This window comes from Pan troglodytes, chromosome 8 (genome assembly GCF_028858775.2).
Source record: "Pan troglodytes isolate AG18354 chromosome 8, NHGRI_mPanTro3-v2.0_pri, whole genome shotgun sequence".
Lineage (NCBI taxonomy): Eukaryota > Metazoa > Chordata > Mammalia > Primates > Hominidae > Pan > Pan troglodytes.
The window spans coordinates 113,218,565-113,239,950 of record NC_072406.2 but is presented as its reverse complement, the minus strand read 5'-3'; the positions used below and the strand labels follow the sequence as shown (position 1 = coordinate 113,239,950).

General features: G+C 53.5%; 1 protein-coding gene and 1 long non-coding RNA gene across 2 annotated transcripts in view; one reads left to right on the top strand and one right to left on the bottom strand.

Moving 5' to 3' along the window:
• Positions 1 to 969: 969 nt before the first annotated feature.
• Positions 970 to 7,491, bottom strand: TLX1 (T cell leukemia homeobox 1). Its single transcript, XM_001169592.7, has 3 exons — positions 6,629 to 7,491; positions 4,365 to 4,566; positions 970 to 2,068 (listed from the first exon to the last, which is right to left on the bottom strand). Exons 1-3 carry the CDS (start codon positions 7,194 to 7,196, stop codon positions 1,846 to 1,848), a joined length of 993 nt encoding a protein of 330 aa, XP_001169592.3. The 5' UTR covers positions 7,197 to 7,491; the 3' UTR covers positions 970 to 1,845.
• An 81-nt stretch (positions 7,492 to 7,572) lies between these two features.
• The window catches only part of LOC107966816 (uncharacterized), a 42,451-nt gene continuing 28,637 nt past the window's right edge, over positions 7,573 to 21,386 (top strand). Inside the window, exons 1-2 of the long non-coding RNA XR_001706795.3 lie at positions 7,573 to 7,981; positions 11,637 to 11,775. This is a non-coding gene — a long non-coding RNA (uncharacterized LOC107966816). The remainder of the gene's footprint in view (positions 7,982 to 11,636; positions 11,776 to 21,386) is intronic.

The window sequence follows — 21,386 nt, the reverse complement described above, 5'->3', positions numbered from 1 at the left end:
GCACCTGAGAGGATTCTGGCCCTAATTTCTGATTCAATGTGCCTCAGTCTCTGCAGCTTGCTGGGTAAGCGTCTAGAGCCCCAGAACTTCAGCAGATGTTGGTCCCGCCACAATGTGTCTGCGTATCACACAACAGACTCCTACCAACACATACACCATCAGCACACAATTACACACACTCATACAGAACCATACCCACCCACTTGCAGTGATGGTCTCCCACAGTGATCCACACTCCCCACTACCTTTACTCCCCCAATTACATTCTGTCACACACAAGTAAATACAGGGAAAATGCACAGCTCACACATGATTACATCTCACACACAATTACACCCATAAAATTCAAGATGATCCACTTCAGAAGCAGTCACACATTTCACAGAAAAATAGATTTACAAAGAGAAACTAATACATATTCTCCCAAACATCAACACGATTCATACATAATCACAAACAATGGTTGATTACACAATTACCCAAAAAGAAACAGTCACATTCACATACGGTTACACACACACCACTACAAGCCTGTGCATACAATGATAGTTTCGATTTGCAACTTAAGCAGAAATAAGCATTTACACGCAAGAATTGCAAACACAATTATACACTTAAATACCATTATAAATATTCACTATTTGCTCGCATTGCTGATTGCTCACATTATCACAAACTCACACCACACACACACACACACACACACACACACACGACTCTCACATCCAAAGAAATCCACATCCTCTCAGGCACTGGTAATCCCAGGAGAGCCTGGCTCTCCCTGCTCTCCTCAACTCTGCCTTCTCTCCATCTGTCCTCCTCCTTTCCTCTCTCCAGAGCCTTAGGGTCCTGCCCTGCAACATGTCTCTCAAGTTCAGGTACCAAGGGCTGCCCCCGAAGCATCAGCTCACACACCAAACCCAAGTAGCTGAAGGACGCTAGGGTCCGCAAGGAGCAGGCAGCCCTGACTCCGGATCCGGAGGCTTTTATTTATTTTTTTCACATAAATTACACAAGCACTTTATAAAATGGTTACACAGAAAACACCTTATAAGTGCATAAATTAACACCCCCCCACCCCTCAAATGGGTTCTGGAGAAATGGGCTGCATTTATGTGAAAACCTGTCTGTGCGTACCTGGATTGGGCTGGGATGTGTGGTGGGGGCCTGGCAGACCAAGTGAGGCTGTTGTAGCTGTTGGCTGTTGTGTATGGTGTAGTGTGTCACAGTGTGGCCATGACCTTGTGTTTGTGCTGGAGGGAGTGCCATGCTGTTCAGGATGAGTCTGTGTCACCCCTGACCTGTGCCTGATCGTAAGGTCCAAAGTGTAAACACTGTGACCCTGTGTCTGGATGACACTCTCCCATAGATGCCCATGTGTGGCTCTGGGGTGACACCAGGAGGGACAGTGACACCACCTGTGTGTGGGCCTATGGGTTTCCATGTGTGTGATGAGAAGTGGGTCACAGAGAAGGGGTTTCCCAGGGCAAATTCAGATGACAGCCCTGGGGACCCCAGAAGCTCCTCCTCCCTTACCTCCCTTGCCTCTCTCTGAATCCCACGTTAAAAATTAAAATAAAATGAAATAAACAAAAACAGATTTCTTAACAGTTCAGACAGGTGCGGGACGCCTCTGGGAGGGGGGCGCGTGTCCTTGTCCCTTGAGCTCTTCCACCGAAGGGAGAACAGTGTCGGCACAAATGTGGGGGCCCTTCGGGGCCGTGTGAGGGCAGTGTTCCCCTCTTGGGTGCAGTCTGAGGCCAGGAGGGTGGGGAGGAGTCCTGGGTCTCAGGCCTCAGTGACCCCTGAGTGGGCCTGGGGTCCCACAGGGCAGAATGGGCAGGCTCACTCGCAGGCCGACGCCACCGACGTGACGCTAGTGATTTTGGTCGAGTCGTCAGACCACGGCTGCAGATTCTGCAGGGCGAAGAGCGACGAGTTGTGCACGCACAGAGGGTCAGCGGGCAGCGGCTGTGCCAGGCTCTTCTGGAAGGCCTCCTGCTGCAACTGCAGGAGGATGCGGTTCGCTTGCTGCCTCTCGGCCTCCCGTTCCTCCGCAGTCTGCCGTCTGCACCGGGAACAAGCCGTTACCTGCCAGGAGCACCAACCCAGCTCCCGCGTGTGCCCAACTCCTGGTGAGTTCCCAGGAGATAAACTGAACGAGCGCTGCTCGCCTTTGCAGTCCCCAAATCCAGTTTGGGCCCCTATAACGCATTCCCTTCTTTTGAGAGTCCTGACTCCAACAAAGACTGGAAACCCCAAAGCGGATGGAGCCAAGGTATCCCAGAGGAGGAGCAGTGGGAAAGTCTGCGAGGCCCAAACAGCTGGGACTCGCATCCACGCGCAGCGCCCACACCCCGGAGGCCTCACGAGGGGCAGCCGGGGTAGGATGGCATCTCGCCTCCCCCTCCCCGGCCCTGAGGGAGACCAGGTGCCATTCCAAGCCAGAGGGCCCTCACCCTACCCACAAGTCCAGGGCAGAGAGGCAAGGACCAGCGGCTACGATCTGCTCTGCGGGACGTCTCTTTCCTCCCTCTCTCTGCGAATGTCTTCTAGGCCTTGGGCCTTCTGTGTGGAGCCCTGTGCCCTACGGGGGCTCCTGCTGGACCCACTGGCTTCCTCTGAGGCAGTTCAGGGAGGCGATGACTCACTTATTCCATTTACTGCTGCCCCTCCACCCTGTCAACCGAGATCAAACGTCTGTCTCTAAGGTGGACAGACCTAATGGGAGTCCCTGGGGCCTTCAGAAGCAATTTGTAGGCGATCGATGAAGCCATGCGAAGCCTGCAAGGGCCTCTTCCAGCAGCGGCTGCTGACCTGCTCTGGGCCGCCTTTTCTTGACTCTGTGTATCTTTCCGTCTTCGTCTTTCCCTTATCCCCTGCATTTCAAACGGCCTGAATATTTCTCTTTTATGCTTTGTGTCTTATCTCTCGTTTTCTCTCCTCCCCACCCACTTGGTTCTCTCTGAATTAAAGGAATTTGTTTGAAAAGAAAATGGTGGTTTCAGTCATCCATTGCTTTTTCTTTATTATACATAAATAAGACTTCTGCAGGCTGCCTGTTTTTCTCCTTTTTTTTCCTTGAGCGGGGTCCCTATCCCTCTCCACCTCTGAAACTGGTTGTGTTTCAGTTTCTCTCTTTGCCTGCCTCTTTCTTTCTCTGTGCCCCTCTCTCTGGGAGGCCTGCCAGGCTGCCTCTCCTCCCCTAGGCCAGCAGCCCTCAGTAGGCCTTGGAAACCGGAGTCCCCCCAACCCCCGAGCTAGCCCTGGCTCCCTCTTTAGCGTTCCAAGGTCTAAGGCCGCATCCCCCACTCCTTTCCCAGCGTCAGAAATGTTGTGGTAGAATCGTGGGGCCATGGCTTCCTTTGTGGCCCCGTAGGCGGAATCCCAGGCAGATTCCTCGCCTTCGTTCAGAAAAAGAGGAAACTCCAATTCCTTCCTCCTGCCCCAAGGCCCGCCCGTCTCGGCGCCGCCGACTTCGCCCAGACTCTCCCGCGCTACCCCACAGGGCCTGAGCTAGGGGAGAAACTCCGGCGGGCAAGGGCCAGATGTGCGGGAGGGTGCAGCGTGCCAGAGGGTGCAGCCGGAGAAAGCGTCAGTGCGCGCGGAGAGGGAGGCTGCTCGAGAGTGTTGGGGACGCTTCACGTCCGTGAGCGTAAATGTGAAAAAACAAAACAAAACAAAAAGCCCATTGCGTAGTAACTAGAGTTGTGGCTATGGGAGAAGGAAAATTCTCTTTCTCACACACACCCATCTGCTCCTAATTGATTCCCCTTTCAGTGGGACCCGCGAAACCCCGCCGCAGCCGGCGCGGATTGATTTTCTCCTTCCAGGGTAGGGACCCGCTGCGCAAAGGCCGGGTGTCTGGGGGAAGAGACCGTCAGGAGGGCCGCGGTCTGGGGCCACAGACCGTCTGCCGGGAGCCCGGCTGGAGCGCTGCAACAAGGTGCGGGCTGTTCTGCATCCAGTCTCCAGGACAGAGCAGGATTCCATAAGCAAGAGTTTGCGCAAACAAAAAGCTCCCCAGGACTCACAGATCCCTGGAGCCTGGACTGCGTGGAGTGCACTAACCCGCCTGTTTGCCCAAGCGGCGGAATAGACCTGCCGCGTCTACACCGGCAGAGAGCGTGCCAACCAGAAAGCCCTGAAGCCTCCGGTAAAACAGAGCCAGGGCTCTTCAGCCCCATCCCAGCTATCGGCCTCGGTTGCTCCCAGCTCCCCGCAAGCCTAGCGGGAGCTCGCTCCTCTGAAAGGATCAGAAACCGCGAGCGGAAAAAGTGTGTGCGCCCCACGAGAGGCCAATGAACCGAGAGCTGCCTGAGACCACGCCGCTCGCGGGCGGCCGGCCCGCCCCGCTTGCTCACCTCCACTTTGTCCGCCGGTTCTGGAACCAGGTTTTGACCTGCGCATCGGTCATTTTGAGCGCCTTGGCCAGGGCGGCGCGCTCGGCCGAGGCCAGGTACTTCTGGCGGTGGAAGCGCTTCTCCAGCTCGCAGATCTGCAGGCGTGTGAAGGACGTGCGCGGCTTCTTCTTCTTGGGGGGCGTCCGGTTCTGATAGGGGTGACCTATACGGCGTGTTACAGTGAAGGGTGAGAGGGCCACTGGAGCGGGAGACAGACAGACGGCAGAGGCAAGCAGCAGAGCGTCAGGAAGCGTCCCAGGCCCAACACCCCGCGAGTCAGCGAGCGCAGCAGCTGAACCCCCACGAGCAGGGCCGAGATCCTCCCGTTAGCCCTCAGCGACAAGCCCACGGCGGGAAACGGCCTCCTCCTGCCCGCCAGTCCGACGCCGCCGTCGCGGCTACCACGGAGGCCTCCCTAGCCCCGGGCTCCCGCGAGCCCAACCACCTCCCTGCCGCCTCTCCTCCAGGGGCAGTCTAAGGCGAGCTAATGGTCACGCTCCCGTCCCCTCAGTCAGCCCCAGGCCTTCAGGCTCAGAGTAAGAGGCCGAGCCTGACTCTGGAAGCCGACCTGAGCCTCCATCCACAGCAGCACACACCAACACAACGTACAACGGGGGCAAACTCACAGATCTATACACCCAAACAGGACCAGACAAGCACAGGCACGGGACAAGCACACAGGACACAGAGCAACACAAGGCCACAGCCATACACTCGCTGAAACCGCCTTCATGCCTGACACAGTATTAGGGCCCCGCGGTAGGCCCTAAACCGAGTACCTTTCACCAGAGGCCCAGGATTAGTGGACTCCCGGCTGGGTTTCCAGCAGGGCCCTTCAAGACTGGCCTGGCCTGGGTGGGGAATGGGATGGGTACCAGGCCCTGCTGCCCCAGGCCAGAGAAAACTTAGGTTGGGGGCACTGGGACCCCTCTAGGGAGGGCCCTTCCTGAGGCCTAGACCCAAGCAACTGTTCTTCCTCTGGACACCAGCCTCCACACCACTTCTGCCCTGGCCCCAGAGTCTGGTAAGAAGCTGCAGAAGCAGTTTCCCTGGCTGTGCTGCTGCCTGGAACAGAAGCAGGAAGCCAGGGGTGCTTTGGAATCTCCTGGCCCAGTATCTAGCTCTCTGCAGCTTCTCCCAAGTAGTTATGTAAACCCCCCTTTCACTGTTGGGCCCTTGAACCGGGGGACCCCCAGGAGGCCCCATCTCTGCCAGCAGCAGCCAGTACCTCCTGCCTCCTCTCTCTAAGATCGGCTGGCTAACCTGGGCTCAATTTGTGGCTGCTTCCCAGCCCGGACGGAAGGATCGTGGTCTAGGATCCAGGGAACCCTAAGGGGAGCAGAAAGTGAGAACGGGGGAAGGGATCCACGCCAGAGGGAGAGTTGAGTGCCCGGAGTGGAAACGGGAGCAGAGGGAGCCAGGGCCAGCAGAGGAAGGCGGGAGCGAGCAGCAGAGAAGGCGGCAGCGGCCACCACTTAGTACCCAATGTCCCGGGAGTAGTCTTCCCGCCACCGATCACCAGCCTACCGGTGCATTGTTCGTGCCCAAGATAACAGGGCTGGGCCCGGGGTAGGACACCCAGCCGGGAGAGAACGAAAATGAAAAGCTAGCTGTCCTGGGCGGCTATGCCCCGCTGCCATCCTCCCAGATGAAGCCTGCTCTCCGGAAAAAAAAAAGGCCACTGGTTCTGCTGATTTACCGGGGCTCAGAGCCCCCACTGGCCCCGCAGCACCACGGGCACCGGAGCTAGGAGCGCGAAGTGCATGTGTGTAGGGGACTGGAGGTGGGGGAACCTGTTCTTTTTTTGTGTCTGATCCTGGGGCTCGCTTCCTGGGTCCTAGAACAGCAGCCAGGACGGAAGAAACTGTTCACGTTGCACCCCTTTCTCTAAGATTCCCAGGCCCAGAGTAGCTGCAGAAGGTGGTCCTGAATCTATGGCCTCCTTCTCTCTGCCTGACCCGGCTAGTGGATCCCGAGAGGGGACCAGGGAGAGCTCCTCCGAGCAGGGGTCCTTCGGGAGACAGAGAAGGGTCCAGGCTGAGAGAACTCTTCAAGCATGGCGAGTCTGCGTTATAGAATCGGGCGGGCGGCTCAACTTGGGGGAAGCACCAAGAAGAGCTGGGCGACCTGGCTCGCAGAACGGGCTTTGGGGAGCCACCCGGCGGGGCAGGGGTAGCACGGAGCCCGGGCCGCGGCCAGGCGGGGAGCGCGCGGGCCGGACTCACCTGTGAACCTGTCCTTTGTGTATCTGCGGTTACTCTCCATCCAGGGGAAGGTGAGGCCAGTGAGGTTGTTGACGCCCGGCATGGCAGGCACAGAGGGCACGGTGGGCAAGCCGGTGGCCAGGGGCTGGGGGTGGGCCACGGCTCCGGCGAGCGGCCTGTGTGCCGGCACCCGGATCACCCCCGCAGCGCTGAGTGCCCCGGCACCGCCGCTGCTGCCGCCGCCGCCGCCAGGACCGGGGCCGCCCGCCAAGGCCATGTTCACGTTGTAGGAGCCGGTCAGAGGACCCATGCTGCAGGCGCCGCCGCCGCCTGCCGGGCCTCCGGGGCCGCCGGGACCTCCAGTACCATAGGCCCCCGCGCCTCCAGCCCCCGCCCCGGCCGCGGAGCCCCCGCCGCCGTAAGTGTAGGCGCCTCCGACCAAGCAGCCAAGGCCGTATTCTCCGTCCTGGAGGCGCGAGGCGGGCCCCATGCAGCCACCCTGGTCCGGGCTGTTGAGGATCTGGTCGATGCCGAAGCTAATGGGCTCTGCGTGGCCCGGGTGGAGGTGGTGCGGACCCAGGTGCTCCATGCTGGCCCTGGCCCCACGGGGGGGCCCGGGCGGCGGCGCTCGCTGCGCTCGGCTCGGGGGGCAGCTAGCAGGGGCTGGGAGGCAACAGCGGCTCCTGGCTGCGCGGAGACTTGGAAGCGAAGTGCGCAGAAAGGCTAAAGTAGAAGGGGGAGGGGAGGGAGAGAGGGGGCGCCGTATTCTTCCCTTCTCTGGCTTCTGCTTCCCCGCTCCGGCTGCTCGCTCGCTGTTGACTCTGGGACATCAATCACCAGGCGAAAAAGCCCGGTGCAAGAGAGCTTCGCGGTTTCGACCGGGTCTCTCCATTGGCTGTGCGCGGAGAGGAGCGGGGTGAATGACAGCGCGAGGGAGGGGAGGGGAGGGGGAGAGGAAGGCCAGAAGCCGAGACAGATGCAGGAGCCAGAGATAGAGGGACGGAGACCAAGACTCGGAGCAGTTCATGAAGAGAGAGAAGAGGGGAACAAGGAGAGGCTTAAAAGGAAAAGGGAAAACAGGAAGCGACCATTCCCAGAGACGGACAGACAGACAAACCCAAGGAGGGTGAAGTCAACTGTCTTCCCGGCCTGTTGGGAGCCCTCCCCTCACTTTGAACTGGGCCAAAGGAGTCCAGCCCACAAGGCGTCTGAGGAAGGGATGTCTCTGCCCAACTGGAGAATCTCCCCAAGGGCTCAGCTGGGAAACACCTGTCACTCAACCAGGAGATTTACTCCAAATTTCAAGTCCAGCTTTTTAGAAAGTAGAAGACTGTCTACTCCCCAGGTATGGAGCCCAGGCCCTGAGGCAGGACGGTGAGTTCAGGCTTGCCCTTCTTTAAAACACAGGCCTATGAACAACTGGCTATATGTTATAAAAATCAGCAACCACCCCCCAACTCAGCCTTCTTAGACAAATTCAGGAAGGGAACATTTCCTGAAAGGCAGGCACAAGTCAAGAGGGTTGGTTTGGGGTCTGCTGCCAGGGTGCCCATGCCTCAACATACCCCTTTGGTTTTAAATAAACAGATGTGTCAAGAAGTAAAATCCTACAGGGTTCGAAAGAGGCAATTCCTACAGTGTTTGAATGAATTCAACCAGATTGCATTCCACCTAACAATTACCCCAGGGTTGGCTATTCCAGACAAGAAGCCTTTGGACTGTGGTGTGTGTTCTTTTCTTACTTTTGGAATCTTGGGAGGGAGCCATAGGGGCTTAAGGCCGTGGGGGCTGGGATTGGTGGGACTAGGATCAGGGAAGTGCATCCAGGACAAATTTAGGCCTTTCCAACGTTTTGCCAGTGGCTGTCTGGCTGAGAGCCCAAGAGAAAAGGAGGAAACTCCCTTTTTCTTCTTCCTGTCTTTCCCCTCTCCAGTAGAAAATGTTTGCTACCTTTTAGAAGCCAAGCTTTGGGAAAGGCACAGGTTCCATCACTTGGGATCTATTTCTGTTCTATTTCAGTTCAGTTTCAGATTAGACTTTTGGGTAGGCCCTGTCTCTATCTGGAAAGATGCTAGGATGTGAAGACTCACATTCTCTCCCATCAAGTCTTATTGCAATCTATTTGCTTTGGGCATGTCTGTCACCTCCACTTGAAGAGATCTTCATGGAGGCAGAGAGTGGCTTATTCATTTCTGTTCTCTCCTGAAGAATACAGCCCCAAACAACAAAATATGGTCATCTTGGGTGAATAACAAATGAATGTATCTCTTTATTCAATAATATTTATTGAGTACTGTACTCACTATGTGTCAGGCACTGTTCTAGGCATGGGGGACATAGCAGTGAACAAAACAAAGGTCCTGACCTCATGAAGCTTACATTCTATAGAGGAGGTCAGACAATAAGCAAAGAAGCAAATACAACAAGACAGATGTTAGTAAGTATTATGGAGAACAATATAAACTCTACACCAATCCTTCGAGATGAGTATTCTCCCTATTTTACAGATGTGAGGAAAGTACATTTCAGAATAGCTATGATTGGTGTGGATCAATATGGAGGAGCTAGACTCAACTTGCTTTTGTGGGTTAGCCTGGAAACCTACGTGCTGGTTGGAAGTTTGTATCTGTGGGGAAAACCTTGTCTGAGCTCTAGCCAGGTGGACAAAGGCCCACTCAAGACAAAGCCAAATGTGAAATTGGTAGTTGTTTGTAAACACTAAGCAGAAGGCTGGGCATGGTGGCTCACACCTGTAATCCCAGCACTTTGGGAGGCTGAGGCGGGCAGATCACGAGGTCAGGAGATCGAGACCATCCTGGCTAACACGGTGAAACCCCGTCTCTACCAAAAGTACAAAAAATTAGCCAGGCGTGGTGGTGGGCACCTGTAGTCCCAGCTACTCAGGAAGCTGAGGCAGGAGAATGGCGTGAACCCAGGAGGCAGAGCTTGCAGTGAGCTAAGATCGCGCCACTGCACTCCAGCCTGGGCAACAGTGCAAGACTCCATCTCAAAAAACAAACAAACAAACAAAAAAACACTAAGCAGAAACATGAGAGGGCTCCACTCCCTCGCCAGTTCTCTTCTTCCCACTTACCCAATCCAGGTACTCTACCCCTTCCCAGGGAGTTCCATAACTTACTTTGGAAGTTGTCTGACCCCGAATGAATCTCTTCCTGCCTCTTATCTTGAGGGAACTAAAGCAGAAATAAATTATTTATTGAAAGACAGTTTTGTGCCAGGTACCACATCATGCTTATCTCATTTAAGACTTATAACAACCCAGGTAAGTTAATAGAAATGTCCCAATTTTTTATAATTGAGAGAATTGAATGAATGTTCATGGCAGTATTATTCATGATAGCCCAAAAGGGGAAACAACTCAGATGTCCACCAACTGATGAATAGATAAACAAAATTTGGTATATCCACACATGGAATATTATTTAGCCATAAAAAGGAAAAGAAGGGAAATGCTGGTTCATGCTATAACATGGATGAACCTAGGAGACTATTCTGCTAAGTGAAAGAAGCCAAGCACAAAGGCCACATATTGTATGATTCCACTTTTATGAAATGTCCAAAATAGGCAAATCCACAGAGGCAGAGAGTAGATTAGTGGTTTCCAGGGACTGGGGGCAGCAGGGAATGGAAATTGACTGCTAATGGATACAGAATTCCTTTTGGAATGATGAAAACATTCTGGAATGAGATAGTGGTGATGGTTACATAACTTTTAAAAATATTAAAACCCACCGAATTATACATTTTAAAGGGGCTGAATATTATAGCATATGAATTATATCTCATTTTTAAAAAGAAAAAAATGGCTGGGTGCAGTGGCCCGTGCCTGTAGTTCTAGCAGCTCTGCAGGGTGAGGCTAGAGGATCACTTGGGGCCAGGAATTTGAGCCTGAGATGTGCTATAATTGCACCTCTAGCCTGGGCAACATAGCAATGCCCCATCTCTAAAAAGAAAATGAAAACTGAGACTCAGTAAAGAGAACAAACTTGCTCCAAGTTCCATAGACAGAGAAGATTGATCTGGAATCTCAAAATCTGAGCTATTTTCCTTCTTTGAGGCTGAAAACTATGGGGAAGGGTACTGCAGCTTTTTTTGAGGCTGGGTCCTAGTGGCCTCACTCCTTTTAGTCTCACCACAGTTTTACTTGCTGCAGTTAAAACCCCATCTTTTGGTGTGGGTTGGTTGAAGGTAAAATTTACAAAACTAAATAAAATAAAATAAAATAAACCACCTATCTTTCCAGGTGCACATCTCCAGCTCAGATGGCCTTCCAACCCTTTTGGCATTTGCCTGATCTACCTCTTGAACTCCTCAGATCTGGTACCAGTTGTCCAGGGTACCTGGGAGGAGACTTTACCATTCCTGGCCCAGCTTAAGGTTGGCAGAGTCACCACTCCCTTGTACATGGCCCACTAAGACTGTCAAGTTCTTCTCATTAAAATCCAGCAGCCCAGGGATATACTGACTTTCCCCTGCTATCACAGCCGCTTCCTTGACGGATTTCTTCCTTTTTCCCCTCCTACCTTTTTTGTTTATCAGAGTCAACTTTTATCCCAACTGGGGATACTCCCAACTTTTACCCTCAATGAGGTGCTGGGATTCTGTGAGTCAGCTTAATCCCAGCCTTTGTCTTCCAATAGGGTATTTACTGAGGGCCAAGACTACCCTCTCTGTCCCTTCCTTACCTAGAAAGATGAGACCGGAGGGTCAGGATTTGCTGGGCTCTGGCGCCCACCCCTTCTCCTGAGAGCAGTGTTACCTGAGCACGGTGTTGCAAGGTTGGGAAGTTTTCTGAAACAGGAGAGGAGACTCACACAAGTTTATATTCGCTGCAGCTTCTGTGTTTCCACCGTGCTTTTGCATGCCTTGCAAAACAGGCCTGATAGGAATGAGGAGGGAGGGGAAGAAAGCAGGACTCACAGAGCAACTGCCATGTGTGAGCCACCAGAATGATCTCTCCACTCATCTTTAATCCTGTGATGTGGTTTTTGTTATCCCCATTTTACAGATGAGAAAACCAAGGCACTGAAAGCTGGAAAGGGGCAGACCAGACGCAAACACTGCTTTCTTGACTCCACTCACTACAAGCTGCTTCCTTAAGCCTAAACTTGGCTCTTGCCTCACAGGACTATCTTGCAGGAACCTAGGTGAGTTGCAGATCCTTCTCTCTGGTTCTGAGGCCACCTGGTAACACCCCTCCCCCCAAGCACCGGCTCCCCCTGGCCTGCAGAATAACAAAAGTGCCTCCAATTAAAAGAAGAGCAGCTGGGGCCAGGGCCCGGGCTGGGGGAGGAGGAAAGGACGGGCTCAGCCCAGGGGGAGGCCCCTTTGGATCCCACACAATCTCCTCCTCTTCCCCGCTCTGAAAGAGACCCCCGGGCCAGGGGTTGTCCTTTAGCTTACGGGTATGTGTGGAAACTTAATTACTTTGTGTTTGTGGGGCCGTGCATCCACGAGGGGAAAGCTGGATGGGAAAGCCTGTGTGACAGTCAGGATTGAGAGGGCTGTGCAGATGTCCTGGGCATGTCTTTAAGAAATAATTTTAACAATGTATTCAATGAATAATTATAGAGCGTCTAGTATGTATCAGGCACTGTGTTAGGCTGTTGGGATACAACTGCAAGCAAAATGCATGTTGGTAAGAGTGTTGGAGGAAAAGAAGGGAGTCTGGGTATTTTATACAACTGGATTTTGTCATGTGAGGATGTATGTGTCAGTGAGAATGCAAGTGAATGTGTTTTCTGCAACAGGATGAGTATGTGTTTACAACTGTTCCTCTGTAGTGAGTGCCTGTGATGGGATGAGGGCATCCCTCTGCTACGACTGCGTGCTGCAGATGGCGTGTACCATGGGAGGAGTGTCTTTTATTCCGATGGAATTGTCAGAGAAGTGGCTGTGTATGGGCCTGTGGTCGTGGGGAGGGGGACACAGGGTATACCCAATGGATATATAGTAGGGAAAGGGGGCTGAGAAATATGTAAGGGGATGTGTGACATGATGCGATCCATGGCGGGGCCAATGGGGTCTGCATTCCTAGTACCAAAAGTGTTCCCTCTACCTTCCCATTTGTCTCAGAAAAGGGGCAGAAAACTTTCCCTGCTGTGGGAGAGGCAGGATCACCTGGTGACTTAGGGACTTAGAGACCCAGTAAAGGGCACTGTAACTCCAGGAGCCCTGGGTTGGGGAGGAGGGTCTCTAGGAGCCTAGACTGAGGAGGTGGGGGGAGTGAGTAGGCCAAGTGACTCAGCTCAATGAGTCCTTGGGGTTGGGGGGGTTGTTCCAAGGCCAGCCCCCTGTCCCCCTACCCAATTCTTACATAAGATATGGAGGACCTCTCCAACACCAATGGACAGGCACACATTTTCCCATCAGTGGAGAGACCCTGAATGGATAAAGGACAGACAGACAGGAGACAGACATGTCCCTGCTGTAGGCCACACTTAGCTGTCACCTTGTGTAGGGGTAGGGAATTTTCTTCTCCTCCCCTGCCCATTCCTCTCAATCAGAGCCCAGCAGGTGGATGCTTCAGAAATAGGGTGCTTCTGTAGGGATCCCTTCCCTTCACTGTCTCCCCTCCCTGCTCGGCTTCTGACCCTAAAGGAAGCTGTTGGCCTCATTACCCCTGGGCATTGAGCTACGGCTTCAGGCCTCTCTCTGACTAATTCCCTCCCAAGAGAGGCCCAGAGATCCTCAGATTCCACCATCCATCCAGCACTGTATTGACCATGGTGGCCTTGATTAGGGAATCTCCCATCCTGAGTCACCTCCAAGGATGCCAGAAACCTGGAAAGGGGCAGGTAGGGAGTAGGCTAAGAGAAGGCTCAGGGAAGGACAGACCCCCAGGGCCCTGCTCCCCCAGACAGCTCTCAAAGGGCTCCCTGGGCACGGAGTTCAGAGTCCCATCAGTGGGTCCCATCAGTAGGGCAGCTGAGCCTAGGACCCAGGGCTGTGGACCAGCCCCAACCTCTCTCATCCTTCGTGTCTCCCTTGGCTCCACTCTGCTGGCCAGGTGGGTCTGTGCTGGGTCCAGAAGCCAAGCCCTGCACTAAGGTGTGGGGGACGGAGAAGAAGCCAAGAGAGCACCAGCCTGCTGTGGGACCAGGCCTCTGAGGGCCCCGCTGCTTTCTAAGAACCATCCTATTCCTTCCTGGGGTTGGCCAGCTCCCTTTGCGGTCTGCAGAAAGGACCTCTACAGGTGTGCGGATCCCTCACTTTGCCTGTGCACAGTAAAACAGAGGAATGAGGCAAGCTTTCCAGCTGGGTGGGTGACGGCCCTGCAGTGGCCAGCTCTACCCAGATTTCTCATCTCAATTCCTCGCCTCTGCTGGGGGTGCAGATTTGGCCTCAGAGTAAGGGTGGGTGGAGATGCCCAAGCACAGGAAACCCAGCCTCCCAGGGGACCCAATCCTGAACTGTGGCTGAAGAGGTGGAGGTGGGGGTCATGCAGTCCCTCCTACGTGCTAGGGTCACCTTGACACAGGCAGGTCTAGTTATTTCAGGGGGTGCTTAGGACTGTTTGCACATTGGAAGCTGCAGGCTCCTGCTGAGCCGGGGCTGGACTGTGCTGGGAGTGGAAAACTGACTGGGACACCTCCTTAAGATGAGAGAGCCTGGCTACCCAGGACTCTGCCTCCACCCGAGCCTGGTGGATGGAGTTCAGGTTTGATACTAACTTGCCAAGCTCCTCCTCCACCAGAAAAGCAAGGCGGGGTGGGGAGCGGTGGAGAAAATGGCCTCAGCTGGGGAGACCCATCTGCTGGCCGGTGGTAGTTGGGGCGGGGAGGTTAACATGTTCCCCATGGTGTCCTGACTACACACTGAAGCACAGCATATACACCAATGGTGACACACAGAAATACCCAACTCCCGAAGACTTCCAGACACAGGCTTGGCACAGAGGCAACACTCTCACACGCAGATGCACAGACGCCCACTCACCTTGCACACGAACACGCAGACACTCCTCGGTGTGCAGTCCCCACACGTGCTCACAAAGCCTCCTTCATGCACTCATGTGCAGATGCCCACAAACACATCCATCCCACTCAGTCTCTGCAGCACAGATCCAGAACCAAACGAAACCCTCTCCCTCTGTGCACACAGCCCTATGGTTGCTGGTGCACAGGTACACACAGACACACCTAACCACACTCCTACAGACTTACAGGCACGCTCACTTCCACACAGACCTTCCTGCTCAGATAACACAAAACAAAAAAACAAAACCACCCCCTCCCCTCTCACACATACTCTGAAGACGGCCACAGGGAGCTCAAAAGCAACCACCGTTTCCCAACTTTCCTGGGGAGGCCACGGTCGCCTTCCCTCGCGGGGAAGGAGTGGGGGGGCGGGGCAAGCCGCAGGTGCCAGAAGTGGGTGTGGGTGGGGTGAGCGCCGAAGGGGGAGGAACCGCATCCATATGCATGGTCTTCGTGCACAAAGAGCAGCTGCCCAGAGCTGGAGTCCCGGCGGGCCCAGAGTCGCACGGAGGCGGCGGCGGCCCAGCTAATTGAATTAGGTCGGCCAGGCCCTGCCACCCGCGCGCCACCCGCGTCCGCTCTGCCACTCGTCTCCGGCCGCCGCAGGCGCTCCTTGGGTGCCGAGGGACGGATTGAGGGAAGGAGGCGTCTCCGCCTGAGCCCCGGCCCGAGGCGGCCTCTCCCCCCGGAAATAATCCCATTGTCCCTGGGGCTGCGGGCGGCCCTGGGCGCCCGGGATCCCCAATTGGACTGCGGCACTGTGATTAATGGGACTGCGGCGAGGAAGCTGACACCGGGAGGGGCCGTCGCTCTCCTCCGCCCGGTCCTTCTCAGCTGCCCTGCGTTCCGGTGCCCCTTCCCCACCAAAGTCGGGAAGCTAGAGCGGGGAGGGGCGAGGGGCGGGTGCGGGGAAGGCCACTGCTGGGAATTAGACCAGTTAGGGGCCTTCCTGAGTGTGGTATGAGCCTGAGATGAGCGAGTGGGTCTGGGTGTGCGGCCATGTGCCCGAGAGTGCAAGAGCACCAGAGCTGTCAGCCCCTGCCAGTGGGGTGGGATGCTGGGGGGGTGTGGATATGGTAAAGTGCACAGGTACTGCAGGGCAGGAATTATTAGAGCTGTTTGTAGTGACGCATGAATGGGATTTGTAAGGAGACCAAGCTCCCATCCCTGGGGGCCACAATAGCCCCAAAACCAGGGAGCTGGGCCTGAGTCCCGGCACTGCCCTGGGGCCCACATAAAGTCGCTGCCTGGCATCTGCCCTCCTGTCGGCCCAGATTTCTGCAGCCACCTCACCCCTCGACCCGACCACCGGCAATTTACAGTGGGGCTCCTGGCACCTCACTTTTCCCATTCTCCCCTACCCGCCATGGGCTCTGCCTTCCTGGGATGAAGCACCAGCAGTTTCTGTTCAGCTCTTCCACTCCTGACATCCTTGATATCCGGACTGTTCCAATACTTGTAGCCCTTTTGAGGTTAAGCTCACAGATCCCCCCACCCTCTCCACAACACACAGGAAGCCTCTGATATGTGGCTGGGAAATAACTCCTCTGACTTAGGTCGCCTGCGGCTCCTAGGGCAGAGACTTTGTGTGTCTGTCCCTGAACTGCAAGTGCCTGGGGGCAGACCAGAGTCTCAGCTTGTCACCAGCAGATACCCACTCAGAGGTGTTCTGGACACCAGTGAGACTTCCCTGGCTGTTGAGCTCCACCCAAGATTGGTGCAGACCAGAATGTTCAGGCGGGGTGGGCACGGGGCATGCCCCTGAGTCCCACGGGCAACTTTGCCTTCTCCACTGTGAAGCCGGAGACCTGGTTCTGGACTGAGTGTACATATGAGGTGCCCTAGGGATCCAGTTCGGGGCTCTTAGGGCCGTGGAAGAGGGAAACCATCCTAGGAATCCCTGGCTGCACTGGGTTTTCAGGATCATCTCAGTGGCCAACACAGCCCCAGCCAGGACACCTGGTGGGGTGCCTCCCACCTGCTGCTGCCCTCTACTGCCCCCCTGCCCCTACTTGACCAAATCACCCACTTCCTCACCTCCACTGCCACCCTTAGCCCCACTCCACTCAGCTCTGGAGTAGGTTTGCCTCCTGGCAAAAGAAAACCCCGACTAAGGGTGGGAGCTAGGCGAAGCCTGAGCCTCCCACCCACCAGAAAGACTCAGTGCATCTCATATCTTTGTGCCCCATTCGCCAGGGACCACCACCTGGGAGGGATAACACCACTGGGGAGACGTGGTTGCTGCTCCTGCCGGCACATCCTCCACTGCTGCCCAAGGCTCAGTGAGGTAGGTTGAGGAGGGAGCTCTGGGCTGGGGGCAGCCAGCGGGACACCGAGAGGGCGCGCGGCACCAACGCTGGGTATTCTCGCAGGCCCACCGCCAGGCCTGGGCGGCCAGCACCGTCTTGCCTGGGACTTTTACTGCAGCACCGAAATGAACAGTGACATTCCCCTCTCCCCTTTCATAAATATTGCATCTTCCCAATGCAATTACAGGAGATGGAACGGCATGAGCGTTTACAAAATAAGATTATGGGGTAATGCTAATGCAGTTTATGTCTGCGCTCTGACACCAGACAAACTCCCTATTAATAACCTCTCAATGAGGTGCGAGGCTCAGAACGCAGAGCCCGCGCTTCCCGGACGCGCGCTCTCCAAGAACGGCCGAAGCGAAGCGTGGCCGCCTCACGCTGGGGGCCGCGGCCTGCGCCCTTTCTCAGGGGTGCTGGGTTCCCAGCCTTTCCAGGCCTCTTGGCCAGGAGTTCCCCCTGCGCCCCTTCTCCAGAGGCAGCCTCACCGAAGCCGGGAGCCTCATCGGCACCCTCACCTCCATTTATCGTCTATTTCTGCAGCAGTTTAGTCCCGGCTGGTGCTAAGCCCCTCTCTTTTAATCCACACTGCTGGGAGGGGCCCAAGTTTTCTCCCCTAAAGGGCATACAGGCCGTGTTCTTCCCCCACTCAGAAATTGCTCAAGGCTTCGCATTGCCTTGGCGGTGGGGATCCAAATCCCTTCCCCCTCCATTCAAGGCACTGCACTTACTTTCGTTTCATCTGTAGTACCTTGCCCCAGTCGCTGGCTGCCCTTTGCCCTGTTGTACCAACTGATAGAAACGCTCACACCTTCCCCAGTCATCCCTTGGGTGCAAAGCCCTGAAAACCCCTTTCCCTATGCCCAGCCCCGCCAAAAGGAAAGAAAATTTCTACTCCTACTTCAAAAACGAAATCAAAGTTCTGCCTCCCTGCACATTCTCAGAGCACAGTTCATGAGTCCCTCCTCAAGTGGCCAAGAGCACACAATTTTTAAGAACTACTGTGTTTGGCCAGGCACAGTGGTACACATCTGTAATCTCAGCACTTTGGGAGGCCAAGATAGGAGGATCGCTTGAACTTAGGAATTTAAGAGTAGCCTGGGCAACATAGCAAGACCCCATCTTTATAAAAATAGAAAAGTAGCTAGGCATGATGGCGCATGCCTATAGTCCCAGCTACTCCAGAGGCTGAGGTGGGAGGACCCTTGAGCCCAGGAGCTCTAGGCTGCAGTGAGCCATGATTGTGCCACTGCACTGCAACCTGGGTGACAGATAGAGACTCTGTCTCAAAAAACACAACACAACAAAACAATCCTTTTTTGGATCATAGATTCAGAGTCACAGAGACATGGGTCTAGTCACAGGACACAGAGTTGTAGTCACACTGCTTTTATAGTATGTTTGTAAACAGATCAATTAACTGCTCTAACTCTTGCTTTTCTTGCTTATGAGAGGTATAGTGGATTCTGTCTTCTCATTCATCAAGCCGAAACAGTGTAAAGGTTTCCTAATTTATTGGGCTATCTCTGTTTTTCTTTCTTTCTTGTGACTGCACTGAAATTTATGTAAGATGTATATCATCCCTTCTGGTTCAGCCCTGCTCAATTTTCCAGACTCAGTTGATGAGATCCTCAGACACTGTGTGCCTTTCTTGCCTCCCTAACCCCTCTTCTTGAGTCTTCTTTAGGGTCCCATTAAGAGGGCAGGGCTAAGGTGACAGAGATCTGGGAAAATAGGGGATCTGCACAGCAGAAAAGTGCAGACAGGATTTCAAGGTCAAGAGAGCCAGCCCCCTGCCTACTTCTTGCCCTGCTGCTTGCTGGTCATTAACACAACCCCTGGTTCTTCTCGGCCTTCAAATAAAAAGACATTTCATGCCCAAGGACTCAGTAATGAGGAACCAGGGAGGGGCTGGGGAGCCTGCAATCTCAGCAAAAGTTTCCCCACCTCAGAGGCCTCCTCTCCTTCTTCCCTCCTCCTCCTTGCTTCTGAAGTCAGCGAAACCTTTAAGCAGCTTCTGGAAGAAGGAGGCCTCTCTGATTTTGGAGCAAGCAGAAGAGTGAGGGGCACGAGCAAGGCCTCTTTGTAGGCCTCCTGGAGGCCCTTTCCAGCAGCCACCACCTCTCCATCAAGGTAGAATTGTCCAGCCTTTGGAAGGCCATAGGGGACAGGATGGGGCCCAGAGCCTGTTGGATGGGGGGACAGCGAATGCTTTACTATATTCTTCTATCCCTTGCCCCTTAAAACTGGGGCTAGACCTAATCTGGCCAGCACACACTTACCCCCAACTCCCACCCACCATCCTTGCTCTGGGCTACAAGTGACTTTGCTAAATACTGAAAACCTGCCTGAATCTGCCTGGAGACATTTCTGACTGACCACAACATCCCTCTGCTTATTTATGAAGGATTAGACCTTCTCTTTACCCCACCTCTCCTAGCCAGTGTCCCTCCCGAGTCTTTTCTAAGTGCTCTGGGTATGGGAAACCTTCCTAACCAGGCCTTTCACATGACTTGTACATGATGTATAGACAAACACACACACACACACACACACACTCAGAGGTACATACAGACTCCTCACTCTCAAAAATGTGTATGCAAACTCGTAAGCATAACACATTGACCATCATTGAAGTCATGGGTCCAGCTATGCAGACATGCATCTGTACTATCCCCCACTGAAAAGCATGCACTCAGAGATGCATACAACCACACAGGTGTGCATGTCCACACAAAAGAACACGCACACATAAATACACAACCAATCCATATGCCAAGCATTGTTTCCAAAGGTGATGCTGCCATGGAATATCCCGGAGTTTGCCAGGGTTGAGAAAAGTGGCTTCTCTTATCCTTGATGGGAATTCTGTGTACATATTATAATGTGTTCAACCTATCTGGGCCTTGTGCAATTGTACGACAGTATTGGTAAAAACCACTCCCCAGAAGGTACCTGGGCTATGAGTCATCCCGGAGGACCTGGAGAAGTACGAAGAGCAAAAAATCTGTGCTGAGGGGCGTGGCCTATTCATTGGAATCAGAACCTGCCCATCATCTGCACTCTGTAAGCCAATTGAAGAGCTTAAAATGGGAAGTAGGAACCTAGTGGGCAGGCTCCAGTGGGGTGTGGACTTTGAAAAAAGAAAGGAAGGCAAGAAACAGTGGCTTATGCCTGTAATCCCAGCACTTTGGGAGGCTGAGGCGGGCGGATCACTTGAGGCCAGGAGTTCAAGACCAGCCTGGCCAACAAGGCGAATCCCATCTCTGCTAAAAATACAAAAATTAGCCAGGTGTGGTGGCACATGCCTGTAATCCCAGCTACATGGGAGGCTGAGGCACAAGAATCCCTTGAATCTGGGAGGCAGAGGTTGCAGTGAGCAGAGATCGTGCCACTGCACTCTAGCCTGGGCAACAGAGAGACTCTTGTCTCAGAAAAAAAAAAAAAAAAAAAAAAAGAACCCTGTGCTCTCAAACTCCCCCTTTTGTCCTCAGGTAGCTGTGGTTTTTTTCTCTTAGGAACAAGTTACCCTTTTAAGTCTTCATGCTGCTTGAGGGTTTGTAAGGGAAAAGTAGCTATTTCTTCATATGTTGCTGCTAATTGGTTCCATCCTCCCTGGGTTATGTAACAAAAAATACAGTACTGTTCATATTCTTTGATCAGATAATCCCTCTTTTGGGACCATATCCCAAGGAAATGAAAAAGCAATTTGTACAAAGATGTTTATAGCAGCGCTATTCATAATAGTTCCACCTTGGAAACAATCCAAATACCCAACACTGGGGAAGTGGTTAAGTCAGCTAGGGGACATCAGCACAAAGGAATAGCACACAGCCCATCAAACTGCTAAACACAACACAGGAAAATGGTGTGATGTGCCACATTCTAGGTGAAGACTCCATGCATTATAAAATATCAGTATTCCCCAAGGCAATTCATAGACTTGATGCCCTACTAAACAAAAACTCATTTTCTTGAAACTCAGAAAAATAAAAAGATTCTACATTTCACATGAAAGAGTAAATAGGTGAACCTGTCAAATAATTTTCTAAAGAAGAGCAAGTTTGACCAGATGTTAAAACATTTTGTTATAGGATAATTAAATGGAAACAATGTAGCGTAGGCATCAAAATTGGCACTTAAATCAATGGGACAGAATAGAGCCTAGAAATAAACATAATCACACCTAAGAATTTAATATAGGTGTTAGAAAATGGGGAAAAGAACATTACCAATAAATTGTGTTGAGAAAAGCCTTACCATTTAAAAATGAATTTAAGTTATTTTATATCATATAAAAATAAAAATAGGCTAGGCAGGGAATTGGGGAATTCTCACACCTGTAATCCCAGCACTTTGAGAGGCCAAGGTGGGCAGATCACTTGAGCCCAGGAGTTCAAGACCAGCCTGGGCAACATGGCGAAACCCTGTCTCTGTACAGAAAAACAAAAAACAAAAACAAAAACAAAA